This window comes from Staurois parvus, unplaced genomic scaffold (assembly GCF_062004578.1).
Source record: "Staurois parvus isolate SC_StPar_1 unplaced genomic scaffold, SC_StPar_1.0 ptg000097l, whole genome shotgun sequence".
In the NCBI taxonomy this organism is placed as follows: Eukaryota; Metazoa; Chordata; class Amphibia; order Anura; family Ranidae; genus Staurois; species Staurois parvus.
The window spans coordinates 5,797,917-5,818,162 of NW_028317893.1; the positions used below are offsets into that span (position 1 = coordinate 5,797,917).

General features: G+C 41.6%; 1 protein-coding gene across 6 annotated transcripts in view; it reads right to left on the reverse strand.

The window, feature by feature from the left end:
* The window catches only part of SPIRE1 (spire type actin nucleation factor 1), a 272,091-nt gene that overhangs the window by 38,301 nt on the left and 213,544 nt on the right, over window positions 1–20,246 (reverse strand). For all 6 annotated transcript variants that reach the window (XM_089671043.1, XM_089671041.1, XM_089671038.1 and 3 more), the window contains one exon: window positions 17,170–17,336. In XM_089671043.1, coding sequence (XP_089527169.1) covers window positions 17,170–17,336 — 167 coding nt within the window. The remainder of the gene's footprint in view (window positions 1–17,169; window positions 17,337–20,246) is intronic.

Sequence of the window (20,246 nt, forward strand, 5' to 3'; positions counted from 1 at the left end):
GGCTGTTATGCCTATGTATTTAATGGGTAATGCGCAGTGGTCAACTTTGAATAATACCTATATTATAATTTCCATTATATAGTAGTTTATGCATTAAAAGCGTACTATCAAGTTTTTTGAATCACTGCTCTGTGTTTCTTCCTTTAGGTAAGAGAAGTGGATAGCGACCCTGGATGTCCAGTGCACATCTGTTTGTTGGTATCGGATTTATACCCCTTGCAAAGGCTCTCATAATGGTTAATCCTATAGATGAGGTGGGGAGATGGTTATTATTATTATTATACAGGACTTATCTAGTGCTGACAGTTTACTCAGCGCTTTACATTATGGAGGGAGACAGTACAGTAACAGTACAAGAGGGATTAGAGGGCCCTGCTCCTTGGAGCTTACAATCTAGGGGGGAGGGGACAGTGGTACAAGAGGTAATTAGCTGTGGGGGATGGAGTGGTTGGGGGAGCAGGGGATTCCAGTAGTTAGCCGGGGTCAGGGTAGGTTTCCCTGAAGAGATGAGTTTTCAGAGTGCGCCTAAAAGTGAGCAGGGTAGGCGATAGCCTGATAGCTTGAGGTAGGGAGTTCCAGAGGATGGGTGAAGCCCGTGTGAAATCCTGGAGACGAGCATGGGAGGAGGAGACAAGGGAGCTAGAGAGTAGGAGGTGTTGCGAGGAGCGGAGAGTATGGTTTGGGTGGTATTTAGAGACAAGGTCAGTGATGTAGTTAGGGGCAGTGTTATGAACGGCTTTGTACGTCAGTGTTAGTGTTTTGAATTTTATCCGCTGGGCAATTGGAAGCTAGTGGAGGGATTATCAGAGAGGAGTGGCAGATACAGAGCGGTTAGTAAGATGAATGAGTCTGGCAGCAGCATTCATGATGGACTGGAGTGGGGATAGCCTGCGATGAGGTAGGCCAATGAGGGAGTTACAGTAGTCAAGGCGTGATATAATAAGGGAGTGGATGAGTTGCTTAGTGGTTTCTGAGGTTGAGCCTACTGTAGCTTCCCTGCCTCAGCTCACCACCTAAATCCCCAGAATTTGCAATTGAGCATGTGTGAGGAGGCGGGGACACGCATGCTGGATGTGCACTGAATTGCATACCAACAGAACGCGAAAGACCACACCAACCAAACGGTTTTGTGTCTGAATTGGCTAGGTAAGGTGCAGCAGGGGATACACCAAAGGGTGATGTCAGAGGAGGCATGTGGGACCATGTTATTTCCACCCTGTAAGAGGGCCATATAGGGCCATGCTAAGTAGCACTTCCTGATGACGATCTATTGAACGAAACCGGTCGAGGTTTGAGGACAACTTCTGCTGACGTCATTTCCGCCCTTTGGAACGCATGCTGGGATGCGGGGGCCATCTTGGTTCCTATTCACAGGCAGCAATCCTGAATACACTGAGTGCCAGGTTATGGGTATTTTGCTTGTGAGTTTTATTCTTATAATTTCTCCCCATCATTAAAGTTTTTTATGGTTTTACACTATGGGATGTTTGCTTGTGTTTCTGTTCACATGCTGAAACTTGGTTTACTGCCTAGGACAAGAGGAGAAAGTTTAAAAAGGCTCTTTTGAAACTACACTGTCATTTATATCCATGCTGGTCATCATCCTATTGGTTGATGGTCTTGATATGATATACTGGATGTTTACTTTTATGTATCAAGCATTGTTAGATATATTTTTTTAATTTATTACATGTTTTGCATGTTCCAGACTGATGAAAGTCCCATAAGAATACTATTTTAACTAGGCCTGTAAAATTAAAAATCTATTAGATTATATGGACAAATAAGTGATCTGACTATATATTTAAATAACACATATTGGGCATATATTAATGTGGTATTAAAACCAAAAATATATTTCAGGTTACCAATCCTTAAATGTAGTAGCTGCATTTATTTGATTTTTTAAGCTTTTTTTTTTCTCGTTATTTCACCCAGTGATTTCACCAGTGACAATTCCTGTCTTAGGACATCTACATTCTGGATGAGGTAGTAAGGCAGACACCTTTGGACAGCAACATTGTCAGTCTGGGCAGAGGGTATTGTCAGACTAGAATATTTAGACAGACTTGACTAACAAATTATAGCCATATTCCAGCTAACAACTTATAAGCAGTTACACAAATGATTCTTGCCTTTTAGGATAAAGGTTTTACATAAATGAATAAAAGCTAACCATTGCAAACACACCTCTCAGTGTTAAATGGTTTGTCCAAAATGTCTAACTGCTACTTTGCCTGGACAGCTTGGTCTGATAAAGTGGTTGTAAGTCCTTACATATACACAATGAAGTGACTGGCCTCAGGTGATGCAGAGAAATGAAACAAATCCTCCTACATAACTTGCAACCATCCCTTCTCTGCAACCTCCTAAAGAACCCATTGTGCACAGCAATTCTCAGCTCTGAAAAGCAGGGGTGCGGATGTTATGCCACAAATGGCACAGCTTAGAGAGGAGAGCTCTGTTTAATCTGAGAGCAGAGTGGAGGAATGGACACTCCCTCCCTCCACACAGCACACAGGGAAACATGCACAGCTGAGGCTATCAATCACAGGCTGTGTGCTGGAGCTCCCACCCCCCCCAATCTCTTCCATATATTGGAGGTGGGAAAACCTTTCAGCAGTGAGTCATGCAGTCAGCAGAAATAAATCCCACCCAGTGCTTTGGATTCAGGCAAGGATATGCTTTCTTCATTTTTCATATCAGAGGTTTACAACCTGATTCACACCATACATGCAGAAAAACTGATGGAAACTGACGAGCAGATTTCACTTGCAGAGACATCAGTTTACATGCGTGCTTCAATAAGTTTTATACATGTTGCAGATTCCTGCGCAGAAGAAAATCTACACACAATACTAGTGTTGTGTTGTGAACAGGGTATATACAGAACAATTGATTTCATTGTGCCCTTGCAGAACGTGTGCAGAAAAACTGATGTCTCTGCATACTGGTATGAACGAGGCCTAATGCTAACTTCACACTGCTGCAATAGAAATCTAAAATCACACAAGTGAACGGAACCGAACGTAAGCTGAAAAATAACAGACTTTCTGGCAGGATGAACAGGAAAAAAATAAAGGAAAAAAAGCTTAAAAAAGGAAACCTAATGTAGCTACCACATCTAAAAACTGTTAAGCTGCAATTTAGTACATTTTAGATTTTGGGTTTAATACGGTTTTAACCACTTTGTGCCCTTTGGACATACAAAATTTGCAGCTGGCATTGGGCTTTCATAAAGAAGTGATCTGAGTGGCTCTACAGTCACCTGATTACCTCTACAGGGCACAGATCTCTGTTTGGTTAGATACTTTGAGGGCAGAGGAGAGACCTGGGGTCTAGCAGAAAAAAATTGCAACAACTAGTTTCCAGGGCCTCTGCTTTCAAAAGATATGTTTGGGGGTTCTAAGTAATTTTCTAGCAAAAATAAAATGCAGATTTTAACATGTGTATGTGTGTGAAACATCAGTATTGTACCAGGCGGCAAGTGGTTAAGGCAGGGCAGTAAGGGCACAATGCAGAGTACTCTTAGCAATCAATATCAATTTGTCTCAATAAAGTTAGATAATGGGTTCCAGGCATTTGCGCCTCACTGGCTTTCGTATCTCCTTGTCAAACACTTCACATAAATGAAATATTTTATTAAATGGTACAGTACGACATGCCAGTGTAGGGCAGTGTTTACCCACACAGTGTTTACAGAGATGCTGGGTGCAACAACTAAAAACAAGTCATATACATGCACACAATTAACATGTAGTCATACATGTACTTTTTAATCAGCATTTAAACCATTACATGTTCTACGCATGTGAAAGACAATCTACCAAATGAACATCTGCCCTGGCACACCATAGCCTTCACCCGGCACTCCAAGAAATAATGGAATCCCATCGGAACCAAACTGCCCAGGGGGTTACGGGGAAGCTGTAGGCGCGACCAGTCGATAAGCCCATATAGCCCTGGCAAAAATCCCGGCGTCACAGCATCCTCTGGCCACTAAGGGGGGCTTCTACTGGTCTTGCCCAGACCTCCGCCTTATAAGTCAATTTTCTGGAAGCTGTCCAATAGTGGGCCACACCACACCCACCACAGGAGGAGCTAAAAGAAGGGTTCTGCAAGGATAACAGAGTCACGTTCAACCACCATATTTGTTATCTGAAAAGTCACACTTTTGCTTCTTATCTACCCCAAAACTTCTTCTCATCTACCCCAGACTTAAGGATTTCTAACTTAGATGTTTTTAAACAGGTTTTTATCTCCTAATATGAGGTTACTAGAGGTCATAAACACGTTTCATTCCATAAACAAGTTTTTATCTTGCTCTCGGCAGAATATTTTGTGACTTTGTTCCCTTGACCTAGAGAAATGACACATTAAGTCACCCCTCATGCCCCTGGCATATGGGCAACAGTACATTGTTTTGGCATCAGTCAAGTGTCTGATTCTGGCAATGGGCTGTGCTCTGCACCTACATAATACATGTATATGACATAAAATACCTAAAATAGATAGAAGAGGAGTGAAAGATATCCAGGAATTGGTCAGTAGTGCATATAAAGCTTTCCATAACACCCAAGAGTTTACACACCTTCATTCACCACATTTTGAAACCTTGCTTTTTCTACCCAGCATGCTCTACTGCTGCGTAGAATGAAGCCATGACCTAGTAAACAGAAATTAATAAACACTAATCTTCTTTTGGCTAATCTGTAATCCTGATGCATGTTTCACTCCATAGTAAACCAGGCATTTATGGAAAGGAAATCAATCTCATTAAGCAAGAGTAATCATCGAGGAACAATTAATCCGCTAACAGACAACAAGGAAATGCTTGTAGGCATACTTTTGTAATCTACAGTATGCACCTCTTAGGATTTGAGACATGAGTGTCAAAATTACATGTCTCAAAACAGGTGGAGATAATCTGCATCCCTTCATTGTAAAATTCTTTGTAAACAGAAAAGCTAACCATAGATTAACTTGATGGGCATTCATTTTTGGTCACATACAGTTCAACTCCTAGCAGCCTCAGTAAAGAAGCAGAGTGTGGTAGGAGGTTGACCCACATAATACCAGAATCACAGACAATGCAGAAACAGAGTCTATTATCCCCTTTACAAGCATCTATGTGCAGCAGCAAAAGGGTGGGTTTTAACACATATGCATCACTGTGCATCCAATGTGTATGTGCTGAGAGCATGCTTACTGAGCACTCCCAATACAAAGACCAAGCTGTAAAAGACAGCTCCCAGTCTGGACTAAAGATTGGCAGCTGGTGGCTTCCTGTCATGTGACTGCTGTCACATTACATTGCCAATCCTTCCCGTGCCCCCCTGGGTGTTCAGAACAGTTTAAAAAGAAACCAGGGCTGGCAGGAATGGATTAAAGAATTGCTATGATAAAAAGGCATTTGAAGATAGCATGTATAAAATGTAGATATTTCCTGAATTTATAGATCGCCAATATATTAGGAAATGGTATATTCAATGAATACAGCAATTTATAATACTTATTACTGTAAAAATGTGCTTACAACCTAATGCTCCTGCATAATCTAAAGATGCCCACACATATTCAAACCTGATTATTCTATAGAAAACAAAAAACGTTTTGGCTATAGATACAGTTTAAGTCATTGTGAGCTGCTTAATGCAGATATATGCTGTTCAGGGACACTTTGTGTAAAGCTACTTAACCCCTTCATGACGAGGGCAAAACAAATCCTAATACCTGAACACAGCTTTGCAACTTTGACATGTGTTCGTAAAACTGTACATACCATAACTACTCATTGTATTCAAATGGATCATATCTTCTTGTTTTTTTCAGGACAAATTAGGCTCTCATTGGGTGGGAATTTGCAAGGAAAAAAACAGAGGTGCCAAGTGCTCTGGATCAATAAAACAACTGTTTGGAACATTCTTAAAAAGAAGGAACGCATCGGGGAGCTCAGCAACACCAAAAGACCCGGAAGACCACGGAAAACAACTGTGGTGGATGACCGAAGAATTCTTTCCCTGGTGAAGAAAACACCCTTCACAACAGTTGGCCAGATCAAGAACACTCTCCAGGAGGTAGGTGTATGTGTGTCACAGTCAACAATCAAGAGAAGACTTCACCAGAGTGAAGACAGAGGGTTCACCACAAGATGTAAACCATTGGTGAGCCTCAAAAACAGGAAGGCCAGATTAGAGTATGCCAAACGACATCTAAAAAAGCCTTCACAGTTCTGGAACAACATCCTATGGACAGATGAGACCGACATCAACTTGTACCAGAGTGATGGGAAGAGAAGAGTATGGAGAAGGAAAGGAACTGCTCATGATCCTAAGCATACCACTTCATCAGTGAAGCATGGTGGTGGTAGTGTCATGGCGTGGGCATGTATGGCTGCCAATGGAACTGGTTCTCTTGTATTTATTGATGATGTGACTGCTGACAAAAGCAGCAGGATGAATTCTGAAGTGTTTCGGGCAATATTATCTGCTCATATTCAGCCAAATGCTTCAGGACTCATTCGACGCCGCTTCACATTGCAGATGGACAATGACCCAAAGCAGACTGCAAAAGCAACCAAAGAGTTTTTTAAGGGAAAGAAGTGGAATGTTATGCAATGGCCAAGTCAATCACCTGACCTGAATCCGATTGAGCATGCATTTCACTTTCTGAAGACAAAACTGAAGGGAAAATCCCCCAAGAACAAGCAGGAACTGAGAAAGTTGCAGTAGAGGCCTGGCAGAGCATCACCAGGGATGAAACCCAGCGTCTGGTGATGTCTATGCATTCCAGACTTCAGGCTGTAATTGACTGCAAAGGATTTGCAACCAAGTATTAAAAAGTGAAAGTTTGATTTATGATTATTATTCTGTCCCATTACTTTTGGTCCCTTAACAAGTGGGAGGCACATATGCAAACTGTTGTAATTCCTACACCGTTCACCTGATTTTGATGTAAATACCCTCAAATTAAAGCTGACAGTCTGCAGTTAAAGCACATCTTGTTTGTTTCATTTCAAATCCACTGTGGTGGTGTATAGAGCCAAAAATATTAGAATTGTGTCGATGTCCCAATATTTATGGACCTGACTGTATCTGTTCCCCGGTCCAGCGGTGCCCTCACCATGGCTGGTTTCAATGGCCATCTTCTCTCCCTGGCATCTTCAGTGTGGGTGCCCAGCTGTCACAGCTTGCGGCTTCAAAGCTGGGTGCCCCAGTGTGCATGAGCGAGTCTCGCTGCACTTTGTGAATGGTCCTGTAGTCTTCTGGGACCTGTCACATGTCCTTATTGGGGAGGACAAATTCCACTTCCAATTGCCTTAGGTGATCACACCAGAAGTGGGAGCGGGTACTTTTCAAATTTTGGTGCATCCACCCCGCTGGCTAAGGTGCCAGTCATTAACAGGGAGCGGGGGACAAAGCCCTAAAGTGGAACTTCCCCTTTTAGGTTGAGCTCCGCCATACATGGTTTGAATTCCGAAAGAATTTTCTCAAGAAAATCTTTTCTAAGAATTTTTGTTTCAATTTCGCACCATTAGTGGGCCAACAAATTTGAGTTATTGGATATGTTTGAAATTTTTTGAAAAACAAATTAATTTCTAATCAATGGTGGGGCGAGAAATATAATCGAAAAAGAAATGAGCATGAGCTCTGACCTGTAAAGAAAAGAAAATTCTTGGCTACAAAAATTATTTTCTGTAGCAGCATGTGAAATTGAAAGCTTGGTTGGTCAATTTCAAAATCAATAATGGCCCCATCAGATTACAAAACAAAATAAATAAATTTCCCATTTTTTTTTAAAGATCATTTGTTCGGAATTTGACCCATGTATGGTCTGCATAACTCTGAAAGCACTGCGTCCTGAAGTACAGCCTGGTTGTCTTCCAATGCTTGCACTCCCTGTCGCAGAGTGCTGCTGTTTAGATGATTACAGAAAGCTAATAAAAAAGTCAAACAGGTACTTTCACTAGTTGCATTAAAACAAAAGTAATTTTTAACATATAATTGCATTACTTTGTGTTTTTTCATATCAGCCTGAAGTTTAACTTTATGTAACAAACAAACATGGCGAGTATCAGAAAGATCTGCTTCTGTAAAACGAAAAATGTTGAGTAATAGTGTATCCAGATAAAGATCAGTTATCCACATGCAGCAGTCAGAAAATGCAATGTCAGGCGCATTTGGCCATAATGAGATGTGGCTGTAATTCCAGGTGTCTAGCCCTGTGAAAGTAAACTTGCAGACATATGTACAGTACATACTGTATTACTTGTTACACATCTGAAAGACAGAAATTACTTTTATTTACATTACAGAAGGGAAAGTCTCTTTGAGTGCTCTCACAAAACAGTGGTGCAATCCTTAAAAGCCCAACATTATGAATATAAATGAAATTTTAATTTACTCATGTTGTGTATTTAATAGAAATAATTTTATATTACATATACCCAGCATAAGTCATTTAATAAGTCATTCTTTGTAAGGGTTTGCACACTAGTAGACAAAGAATCAGTACTATACGCCAACAGGGGCCCTTTCGCATTGCACTCTGCTGTCATTCTAACTATGTGAACAGGTTTATAAAGCAGGGGAGTACACAGAGGGTCTAACCCCTTGCCCTCTGGAGGATTTACCCCCCTTCCTGACCAGGCCATTTTTTTTTTTTGCGATATGGTGCCGCGTTAACTGTAACTGAAAATTGCGCGGTCATGCAATGCTGCACCCAAATCAAATTTACGTCCTTTTTTCCCACAAACAGAGCTTTCTTTCAGTGGTATTTGATTACCTCTGTGGTTTTTATTTTTTGCGCTATAAACAAAAAGACTGACAATTTTAAAAAAACACAAAAAACAATATTTTTGACTTTTTTCTATAAAACATATCCAGTAAAAAAAAAAAACAAAAAAAAACAAATGTTGTCATAAATTTAGGCCCAAATGTATTCTGCTACATGTCTGCTAAAAAAAAAATCCCAATACGTGTAAATTAATTGGTTTACGTGAAAGTTATAGTGTCTACAAATGGTGCTATATATACTGGATTTTTTTTTTCTTTAAATCCTAGTAATGGCAACGATCAGCAGCTTATAGCGGGATTGTGGTGGGCATTTTGACATTGGGTGGGGACTGTCACGGACATCCTCAGTGACACTAATACAGTAATCGGTGCTAATAAAAAAAGCACTGACACTGTACTAATGACACTGGGCAGCAAGGGGTTAACATCTGGGGCGATCAAAGGGTTAACTGTGTGCTGCGTGTTTCACATTATGTGCTGTTTTACTATGTAAGTGTGCTGCTTTGCATTGCTATGCTATGCAGAGCAATACAAAGCAGCATGCTGACAGGGGAGAGATCTGTATTGTTTACATACAGACCTCTTCCCTGTCAGTGTTCCTCGACGATCGCCGGGTACCAGCGGGGAATATGCAACCATCAATGGCAATGCGGGTAGGGTGGCGTGTGCCCCCTATGCGGAAATGCAAAATCATATATATACGCGTGATTTTGCGCAGCCCTATCGCCCTGTAGCAGTAGTTATACTATAGGGCGGTCAGGAAGTATGCTGATACTCCTTCATTGTTCAGTCTCAGACTGGAGTGGGCCCCGCATCAAGCAGTTTTGCTTAGCTGCAGTATAATTTTCAGAGGGATCCAGGATCAGGTTTTGCTGTCTGGCAGGGTGCTAGGATCAAAAAAGTGAGTAAACAAAATTAAAAAAACTCTTGGACATAAAAACTGTTCAATTGTGTGTTTTTGCCGAGAATCCACCTTTACGACTGGCTTACAAATAATGATGCAGAACACACATAAAACAGTGTTTCGATGGCAGGAAACAAGCATGCACATGAAGGAAAAAAACAAAAAAAAAACTCAGGCAAATGTTATAAGAAAATACAGAAATTCTTGGGCCTGCAAACTTGATCGGCAATGCAGCAAGGTCCAGCAACCAATCTAAGTATATCTTTAACAGCAGTCAGAATAATTGAAAATATGTATTGATTTGTATTACATCACTTTGTGTACTATTTATCTTTGTATTTCAGGTCACCAGAATATCATGTACCACTCTATAGCTTGTATAGAATTTAATGGATGACTTTTCATGATATTTTCACAAAGAAGTCTTTGAGAGGCTTCTAATATAGCACTACAGAATGGACTCCCTGTGGTAACATCTTAGGCCTTTAATCAAAAATTCATGACATATTTACTATTACTTAGGGAAAAAAGCCAGAGCAGTTTCAAGGCTAGTAAAGTGATCATGTCATGTCCATCAAATAAAAATATAAAATATTAGCAAAGCACATGCAATGCCTACACTTGTTTTCAAATTGCCACACTTGTGTCTGGGGAGTACCCTAGATACAAGGCCTTAAAGTGGTTGTCAAGGCCGAAGGTTTTTTACCTTCTTGCATTCCATGCATGATGGCAAAATAACCTTCTGCACGCAGCTTCCCCCACAGCCCACCTTATTCTTGAGTCCGATCCATTGATGTGTATGAGAGACGAGGCTCTCTTCTCTCTCTCACTTCTCATTAGCTTAGATATAGCAGCAGGAGCCATTTGCACCTGCTGCTGTCAATAACAGCCAGTGAGGAGGGAGTCGGTGGGACCAAAAACGCACAGGTAGTCCCAAAGCAATTGGCTTGCTGTGGGGGCACTCAGCAGATGGGAGGAGCCAGGGGCACTGGTGGGGGACTTGAGAAGAGGAGGGTCAGGGATTTTCTGTGAAAAGCATTAAACAGAGAAGGTAACTATAACATGTTTGTTATTTAAAAAAAAATAAATTATGAAATGTTCATTATCACTTTGATTTCTCTATGCTGAGAATAAACACTCCTATCAAGTTAAATTCCGGAAACAATACAAGCAATTCCGTTTGGCAACTGAATGACAGGAGGTGTGGTTTAGCAACAGTAGATGCGGAGCTTAAAGTGATAAATCCCGAGCTTTTAATTTTTAAAAATAACAAACTTGTTATGCTTACCTGCTCTGCGCAATGGTTTTGCACAGAGCAGCTCTGATCTTCCTCTTCTTGGGTCCCATGCCGGTGCTCCTGCCCCTTCACCCTGCTGAGTGCCCCTATAGTAAGCTACTACTCTCGTACACGTTGTTGGACTGAGATCGGGCTCAGGTAAGTATTGGGGGGGCATTTGGGGGAGCTGCACACATAGAAATTATGAAGGTAAAAAACCTTCAGCTTTTGCAACCACTTTAATTTCCACATGAAGAGAAGTCAACATCCTGCATATGACTGGATTCTATGATAGGGCTGTTCTTAGGTATAAAAACTGCTTTGAAGCAGTGTGCGCTTGTCTGTATTTTATAAGTAATATTAGTTTATGCAGTTTGTTGGAATGACAGGTTCACATTCTAGTTGAAAACATACTGCAATCCAAAGTCTTGAAAGTGACCTGGGGTAAAAGCTAGGCAGTGGTCTACAGATCCTATTCATAGCAAGCACTGCAAAATTATGTAATCACCCAGGACTAAGCCTAGATCATTAAAAGGCTTGAACCAAAGGCTGAGTTTAAGTTAATTCATATAGAAATATCCATCAAAAAGAAATGACAGCATAGTAAAATGCAAGCTATGTCTTACGTTTCACCATAAAAAGCCCGAAGAAAAAGCCAGAAAAAGAAATGCCACACTTTCCTAAAAGCCAGTACAACAAAATTGGATTTTTTTCTACTTACTTACCTGTAAAATCCATTTCCTGGAGTACATCACGGGACACAGAGCAGGCTATAATCATGAAAATGTGGGTTATACGTCACCTATAGGTGAACGGATACTGGCCGACCAATCAAACAGGACATCTTCCCCTATATACCTCCTCTCATACAGGAATGATCTCAGTCCTGTAGCAGGCAATGAATTTCCAGAAAGAGGTGAGGGACCTCTGTGTTCTGTGCTGTACTCCAAGACATGCATTTTACTGGTAAGTAGAAAACTCCAATTTTCTTTATCGTACATCACGGGGCACAGAGCAGGCTATAATCATGACTATGTGGGATGTCCAAAAAACCGGAGGGGTGGGATACACAACAATATCACCATCATCAATTCCAAAGGACCTACTCTGCCGTTTGTAATACACTGCGGCCTAAGGCAGTATCCTCCGTGGCTCTGACATCCACCTGGCAAAACCTTATGAATGTAAGAAACGAAGACCAAGTATTGCCTTGCAAACCTGAGCCATTGACGCCCGATGGCAGATACCCAAAAATGTCCCCACACTCCCGGTACAGTGTGCTCTCACCACAAACGGTGGGCTCTTGCCCTTCAAACCATATGGTGAGTGTTGAATGATTAACTGGCGGCTCCAATAAGAAATAGCTGATTTGGATGCCACCTGCCCTCTTCTGGGCCCTTCCCGCAGAACAAGGAACCCGATTTTGTGATTTGTGCCGTCATTCTCAAGAAGACTCTAATAGCCCGTACCACATCCAGGGCATGTATTGATCTCTCCCTCACCGATTAAGGTCTAGGAAAAAACGAAGGCAATACAAAGTCCTGATTCAAATGAAAACTAGAAACCACTTTTGTCAAAATAGACTGGTAATGCCGCAACACCACCTTCCTCCACAATCCTGATGCAAAACTGAAAAAGTCTCTCTACAAGAAAGAGCTGCACCTTGCAACACCCTCCTTGCAGAAGTGACTGTCACCAAAAACAGAACCTCCCGGGGCAACAGGACTAACGGAATTTCCCTAATAGGCTCAAATTGTGGCTTCTGTAATACTGCCGAGACCAAGTTCAAGTCACAAGGACACAGAGGGTGTCTGACAGGAGGAACTGTACGCAGCACTCCTTGCAAAAAAAGTATGAATCAAAGAGTGAGAAGCAACGGGTCTCTGGAAAAAAAAACAACCATAGCTGAAACTTGGCTCTTAATAGTACCAACAACTAATTTTTTTTCTCCACTTCGGATTGGAGAAAAGATAAAATTCTAACAATTACATATTTTCTGGGATGCCACTTGCGGACCTCACACCATGAAATATATCTTCAGGTCTGTAATAAATGTTCCTAGAAACCAGCTTCCTGGCATTCAACATCATGGGGATAACTGTGCCTGATACCCCTCTATCCTTCAAGATTTGGGACTCTATATTCATGCGTTCAAATTCAGCAACTGTAAAGCCGGGTGCAATATTGGCCCCTGTGACTACAGGTCTGGATGGCTTGGAAGAGACCATGGACTGTTCATTGCTAGATTCACTATGTCTGCATACCAGGCACTCCTGGGCCAGACAGGACCTACCAAAATCACCTGAATTAGTTTTTCTCTGATCTTGTGTAAGGGACGTGGCAGAAGCTGAATCAAGGGAAAAGCGTAGATTATGGAAAACTGGTCCCAAGACATTAACAGGGCATCCACTCATATCACGAGAGGGTCCCGCATTCTGGACACAAAGCTGCTCAACTTGCTGTTGAACCTGAAGGACAATAGATTTAAGTCTGAGTATCCCCAACGCCAACAGATTACCAAGAAAACCTTGGTATGCAAGGCCCATTCCCCAGTGACTAACTGCTGGTGACTAAGATAATCTGCTTGCCAATTCTGTACTCCCGGAATGTGTACTCCTGATAGAATCAGAACATGTTCTTCTGCCCAAGACAGAATATGGTTTACCTCCTCTTAAGCCATCCGGCTCCTAGTGCCACCTTGGTGCTTTCTTTGTCTCACTGCTGTGGCATTGTCAGATAGAATCTTGACCAGAAAACCATGCAGCCTGGTCGGCAAAAACTTCAGTGCAACCTGTATTGCCTGAAGCTCTAGGATATTGATGGGAAGGATCTTTTCCTGCGGAGACCATGTCCCCTGGACTGTGGCCCCCTCCAAAGCAGCCCCCAACCAGAGAGACTGGTATCAGTGGTTACCAGTTTCCATACCACCGGTTAAAAAAATATTTCCCTTTCTCCAAATTCTGAGCCTCCAACCACCAATTCAAGCCCTGCAGTACCCCGGGGGAGAGAGACAATTGGCAATATAGTGCTGGCATCTTCTTATTCCACAATGGACAGAATGTTCCTCTGCAGAAGTCTTTAGTGGAATTGCAAATAGGGAACTGGTTCGAATGATGAAACCATTTTTTGCAGTAACTTCATGCAGAGATGTATCGAAGAATACTTTCTGCTTCTTAAACTCCAAACTTGAAAGAAAGCATTGCCTTGAAAAAAAAAAAAAAAAAACTCCAAACTTGATCTCTCAGGGCACAGCTCTTTCCCAGAGGCAGAAACACTTTCGCCTGAACTGTGTCTATGACTATCCCCAAATACTCCAGGCTTTGTACTGGCTCCAGGGCCGACTTCTCAAAGTTGAGCACACAGCCTAGGTGTTCCAGAGTATGTACTGCAAGAGCCACCTTGTTTCAAACTTGGAACAGATTGATCCCTGAGCAGTAAATTGTCCAGATAACCCAAGACCAGTACTCTGGGGAGTACTTAGTTCTGAGCAGCCCCAACACTGGAGCCAGAACCTTTAGAAACACTCAGGGGACCATGACCAGCCTGCAAGGTAGTGCCACAAACTGAAAATTATGAGTTTCTACTGCAAATTGCAGAAACTTTTGATGAGAGAAATATCGGCACATGCAGGTATATGTCGTTAAAGTCTATGGATGCTAGAAGTTCTTATAAATCAGGCATTTACTGAGTGGACTGATTCCATCTGAAAAGAATGAACATTTAGTACTTGGTTCAGTCCCTTGGAATCTAGAATAGGTCTCATGTCCCCATACAGTTTTGGAACTGTGAACAGGTTTAAATAATACCCATGGAATCTTTCTTCTGCTGGAACTTCCATAAGCACTCCTTCAGAGTATCTGGAATAAAGACTATTTTCAGTGGATTTTACTTTAAAAACCCGGGGGGGATTGGGGACCTGAAAATTCCAGTTTGTACCCACTTGTGCCACTTGTCCTGAATCAGCTACTTCCAGGTACCTGCAAATTCAAAAGTCCACCCCCCCCTGCCGAGTGGGGGCACCCATTCATAAGGAAGTGGATTTTGAGTCTGTTTTGGAGGACTTTTGCACCCAGGGCTTTCTCTGTCCCTGGGACTTACCTCTACAGGCAGAGCCTTGTATGTGGTGAAACAACTGGCAGATGAGGAAACAGTAACCAAAGTGCCCGACCCCTAAAAGCCGGGTGCTTGGATAGCCTCTTAAAAGGGTAGAAGTGAACTTTTTCCCCCTGAAATCCTATGGATATACTTGTCTAAATCTTCATAGAACAGTCGTTCATCATGAAAGGAAACAGCCCACCAATGCTGACCAACTCTTTAACTGGAAAATTCTGGAGGTCTTCTAATCAACTGTTTGACATGGTCTTTCAAACTCTGACAACTGCCAGATCGCAGCCACGGTTGGCTGTGTAGCAGACCCTGCCAGAGAAACAGAGGCTTTAAGGAGCGATTCTAGCTTCTTCTTTGCCGAATCTTTAAATACCTGAACATTTATCACAGTTAAGTTAAATACTTATTCAGGGAAGAAACAGCTGCATCAACTACCAGCATGCCCCATTTTTTAACAAATGTCTCCTCCATTGGGTACATGAGGGAAAACCTTTTAGATGGGACAAAAACCCTGTCTGGGTGATTCCAGTCAGCATACATAAGTTGTTTCAGGACAGGGTGTACCAGAAAGTCCTGAGTACTCTGTGGCATTTTTAATAAGCCCAAAGAGGTGCAAGTGACCTCAGAGATTTCCCCTGGGGCGAGCCTAAAACCTGAACGGACCATATCAGAAATAACCTCTCTGATTGAGAAGAGACAGCCTGCTGCTCTTCAGGCTCTGACCCCTCAGACACAGAATCAACTGCCTGACCTTCCTCAAGTTCTTCAACCGTCTCTTTATCCTTGGGTTCAACCCACTCCTGTTCAAGAACCAGTGGACCAGGAGATAGAGATCTCTTCCGCTTCTTACCCCCTTGGGTCACAGAAGCAATGATTCCTGCGATCTTGTCTGCCAAGGCTGATGCAAGATAGTTCTTGGTTACGTACGCCAACGAGGATGCGCTACTAATAGCCATAATGCCTGACAAATGCAGCGGCTCAGGCTGACATGTTGCCCCTGGCCTTTCAGGAGAAGCCATCACAGTGGAATTCCAACTAGGCTCCTCAGGACCTGGTGGTGGCACACTTGGTGCCCCTTCCTGCTGCACCTCCCCCACTCCACCTCATGGAAAACATTACTCCTCAAGCGACCCAAGACCCGTGCAAGAAACAATCAGAGCACAGGATACAGCAATGCGAGTAGTGTAGCACTAATACACTCAATTCAGTCTGCCTGAACCGAAAGGCACTACAGAAGCAGTCCTCCAGCCCGACTGCCCGGCCCTCAGGGAAGTATTCACATGCCTTAGTATAGCCTGCTCTGTGTCCCAGTTGCCACACAGGAGCCCAGCAACAGCAGCCCCCGTGTGTCCATGGAGCATCACATAGAAATAATATGGCTGACTTCCTCTTCCGACTGCTACTGTGTGCGTGTACTCTGCGGTCCTGCGGACGGGTACATGGACAGAGAAAAGGAGCTGGCTGAGCGCTCCCCCAAGTGGCCAATTAACAATAACAAGAGGAATAATAATATTTTTTTTAAATGTTACCTTTAGTATAACTGTAAACTTCAGATATTGAGGTACAGCTACCTTTCCTTGCAAGAAGAGCAGAGAACTGCACAGTAGTGACGTTTCCAAATCTGTTAGATCTCACACTGAAGATGTACAGCTTACTCTAACACGAACACCCCAGAATAGACTGTATATAAGAGACCAATTCTGTGAAAGTTGCTGCTATGTTAAATTCATGAATTTACACATCACACTGGGAAATCATGTTTGAGGTTGGACAGCTGACACATGGTGTCAGACTTCAGGTGATTGCTGAAATATATTTATATGGATTAACAACATACAGTATTTTTTTTAAATGTTTTTTTTTTTTTTTTTAAATATTACCATGGTTTATTATCAACATTTATTAATAACAAACATTTTATTGACTGATCTAAAATGGGAACTTGTCTCTGAATGGTGAGGTGCATTGCCAATACTAACAAAGAACTGCAGTCTGTACTTATACAGCTGTAAATCAGGGTTTGTACTGTAATCTGAAATGCAATCATGTGGTTTGCCACCAATTAGAGATGGGGAAAATGGGCTTACCTCTGACTCTGAACTATCCAACTCAGCCAGGGTTGGAGCTTTTAGAAGCCTCTTCCGTTGAACAGTCAATTGTGTGGAGCGTCCATTTACTCTGGAAGACTCGGTCACACCACCATTTAACACTGTGCTCTCTGGCTGCTTTCTTGTGACTTCAGGAGTACAAACATCTGATGCATGAAAGAAGAAACGTTTTACATTTACATTATGGAACGGAAACATAATATGAAACACACAAGATGGGAATGGCTTTTGTATTGTGGTTACATAAGAAATGTTAAATTATACTGTCACTGGGAAATGGTCTTGACTTGTCTTGTTTAGTGTACAATTACAAGTTACAAAATGAGTCATGTTCCTACCTCCAAAAGAACCAGAATGTAAATGAAATCACATAATATGGGCAAATAAAGCAGATTCAATTCTAAATCTGTATAGTCTGCTTCAAATACAAGCCATTTTAGCTTAACTACCAGCATCATAAAAAATTACTAGAATGGCCTGCAAATTGTTCTGTGGCCAGGACCATCTTACGGATCTAGGCATAGAATTTGACAAGATGAGTGTTTTTCAAAATGTGGGACCAGCACCTTTGATAATACAAACTATTAGACAAGGTTTTCAAAGTTTTTCTAACCCACTCAATTCATTATCTTTCCAAAGGTGTGTCAAGCTTGGTATGTTTATTGCTGTCCACAAACAAAATCATTGCTCAATCGGGAAATAATTGAGCGGGAAGGAAAGAACGCTTAGTTTTGACTATGGCAGATCAACAATTTTATGTTGGTGGTACAAATGATTTTTTTTTATGTAACAGTACAGTGGATAGTCAGGAAGTACAAACTGTACGGTGACCTTGCAGCACCTCATATGCACACAAATGCATATAGAAAGATCTATAATCTGTAAATCATAGGACCTATATTTTACAAAGCATGTCCTACAAGTATCACTACATCATCTGATCCATATCCCAATGTTTTGAAACACAAAATCTCTAAAAACATAAAAAAAAATACAGGCAGCATACACAGGTGACTTAACAACAAAACCAAAACAGAAACAAATGCATGCTTGCATACAATTACTTTGAAATATTCTTATGTAATACACTATTTACTTGGATAAAACAGTGGAAAAATACCAAAAATTTAAAGTTAATTCAAGAAGTATCCCTACTTTTCCCAGAAAGTCTGCAAGGCCTTTGGACACGAAAAGGATTGCATAAAATGCTAAACTATACTACTTGCATCAAAGATATAAAGATGATTTAGTAGAGAAATAAAAAAAAACTACCCTAAATGTGAGTAAAATATGAAAATCTATACAACACAGTAGCAATTCAGATCAAGCAACAAAAAATAGCTTTCAGTAATATTTGTGAGAGACTGCTAAAATCGGATGCCTGAAATTGCACAATGCCACACTGCTGTGCAATTATATGTTTACCTTCTAGTGAACATTGGTATCAGGTGTTTTAAAATGGCACCAAAAGTGCTCCTCAGAGGAGTTTTCCATTGATTTGAATGTGAAGAGGCATTTTTTACATGCCCCAAAAGATGCTGCAAGTAGGATTTTTTATACCGCACCGGAAGCGCAATGCCTCAGTGTGAAAACATACATAGATATACATTCACATACATAGGGAAACATTTTTATTGAGCTTTTCAGACACTTTTTTTTTTTAACACAAAAACGCTTGAAAAACTCTGCAGTGTGAAAGTAGCCTAAAAGGCTGTAGTTTTCCACCCTGCTCATCAGGGTCAGCTGTATCAGTCTTAATTGTTGCAGCCTATGCACATCCTGATAAGTTTTGCAGGTGGCATAAAAAGACTATATATATTATAGATAGTTATTAAGAGGTTGTTAATTAAGTTATCGTGTCACCCAATATTTGGTTTCCATTCAGTAGCCAAAAAAGGCATTCAAAAAAAGGGGGTTTGTGAAAAGAGATTCACAGAAAAGCGGCTACATTATGAACAGACCGTGACACTCAGAAAATTTTCCAAAAATTATGCTTTATTACACAGATATAAATATGACATATGGGCGTTCGCCCTGGTTTACCATCACCTCAGTATGAGACAATAACACACAGACCTAAAACCATATAAAATGACATCAAAACCGGTCTAAATGTATGTGCAACAGAAAAAGTGACTGCAAGAGTCTAATATCTCTGTAGTACAAACACATAGGTAAACACTTCCCTAAAGAGGTGTATCCAAAAATTATACCATAGGTATACCATAATATTAAATAATGAATTTACACCAATATCATAATGGTGAATCCCGAACAGGGAATCCAAAAATTATACTATGGATATACGTATATCACATGTATGAAATGCGGTAAGCACAATAAGCGCAAAGAGGGGAACAGTAAGCCTCAGGCCTGTTTGGAAAAAGACATAAATGTCACATATATGATGCAATACATTCCTGTGCCGGCACACGTGGTTGGGGCCCGTTCATCTGTTATGTGAACAGCTGTATCATAAAACTCTTGAATGGAAATAAGCCCCATTTATTCCCATGATGGGAGAAAAGGTGCAGACTGCAGCACTCTGCTTGAAATGGTGTCTTCACCACTGTATGTGGACTACACACCACCCTTTGTAGGAAAAACAAAACATATCCCAAGGAATCTTCTGCCTGTTGAGCTATATGCGGTATGTCCTGTATCCTATACAAAGCACCATAATGTCCCCATCCTGTAGTGAAACAAATAATGTGGGAAGTCACTGACAGAGCTTGCACTCAATAAGATATGTAGGTCATATTGATCACAGAGGACCGTATATCTAATGTCCTGTAACAATCCACTCACCACCTGTGCCGTGGATAAAGGGAATGAAAGGAAAGTCCTTCATGGATATTGCCAAACACGGCCACAGAGGCCCAGGAACCACCGCTGACATCCGCCGATATACCGCGGGTTCCAGCCCCCTCTCAGCGCCTGTACTGCTCACGCTTGCCTCATGGCATGTGAAGATGGCTTCCTCCTTATGGGTCAGCGTGCGTTCCACCTAGTGCGCATGACCGGAAGTGACGTATCTGACGTATGACGTCAACGCG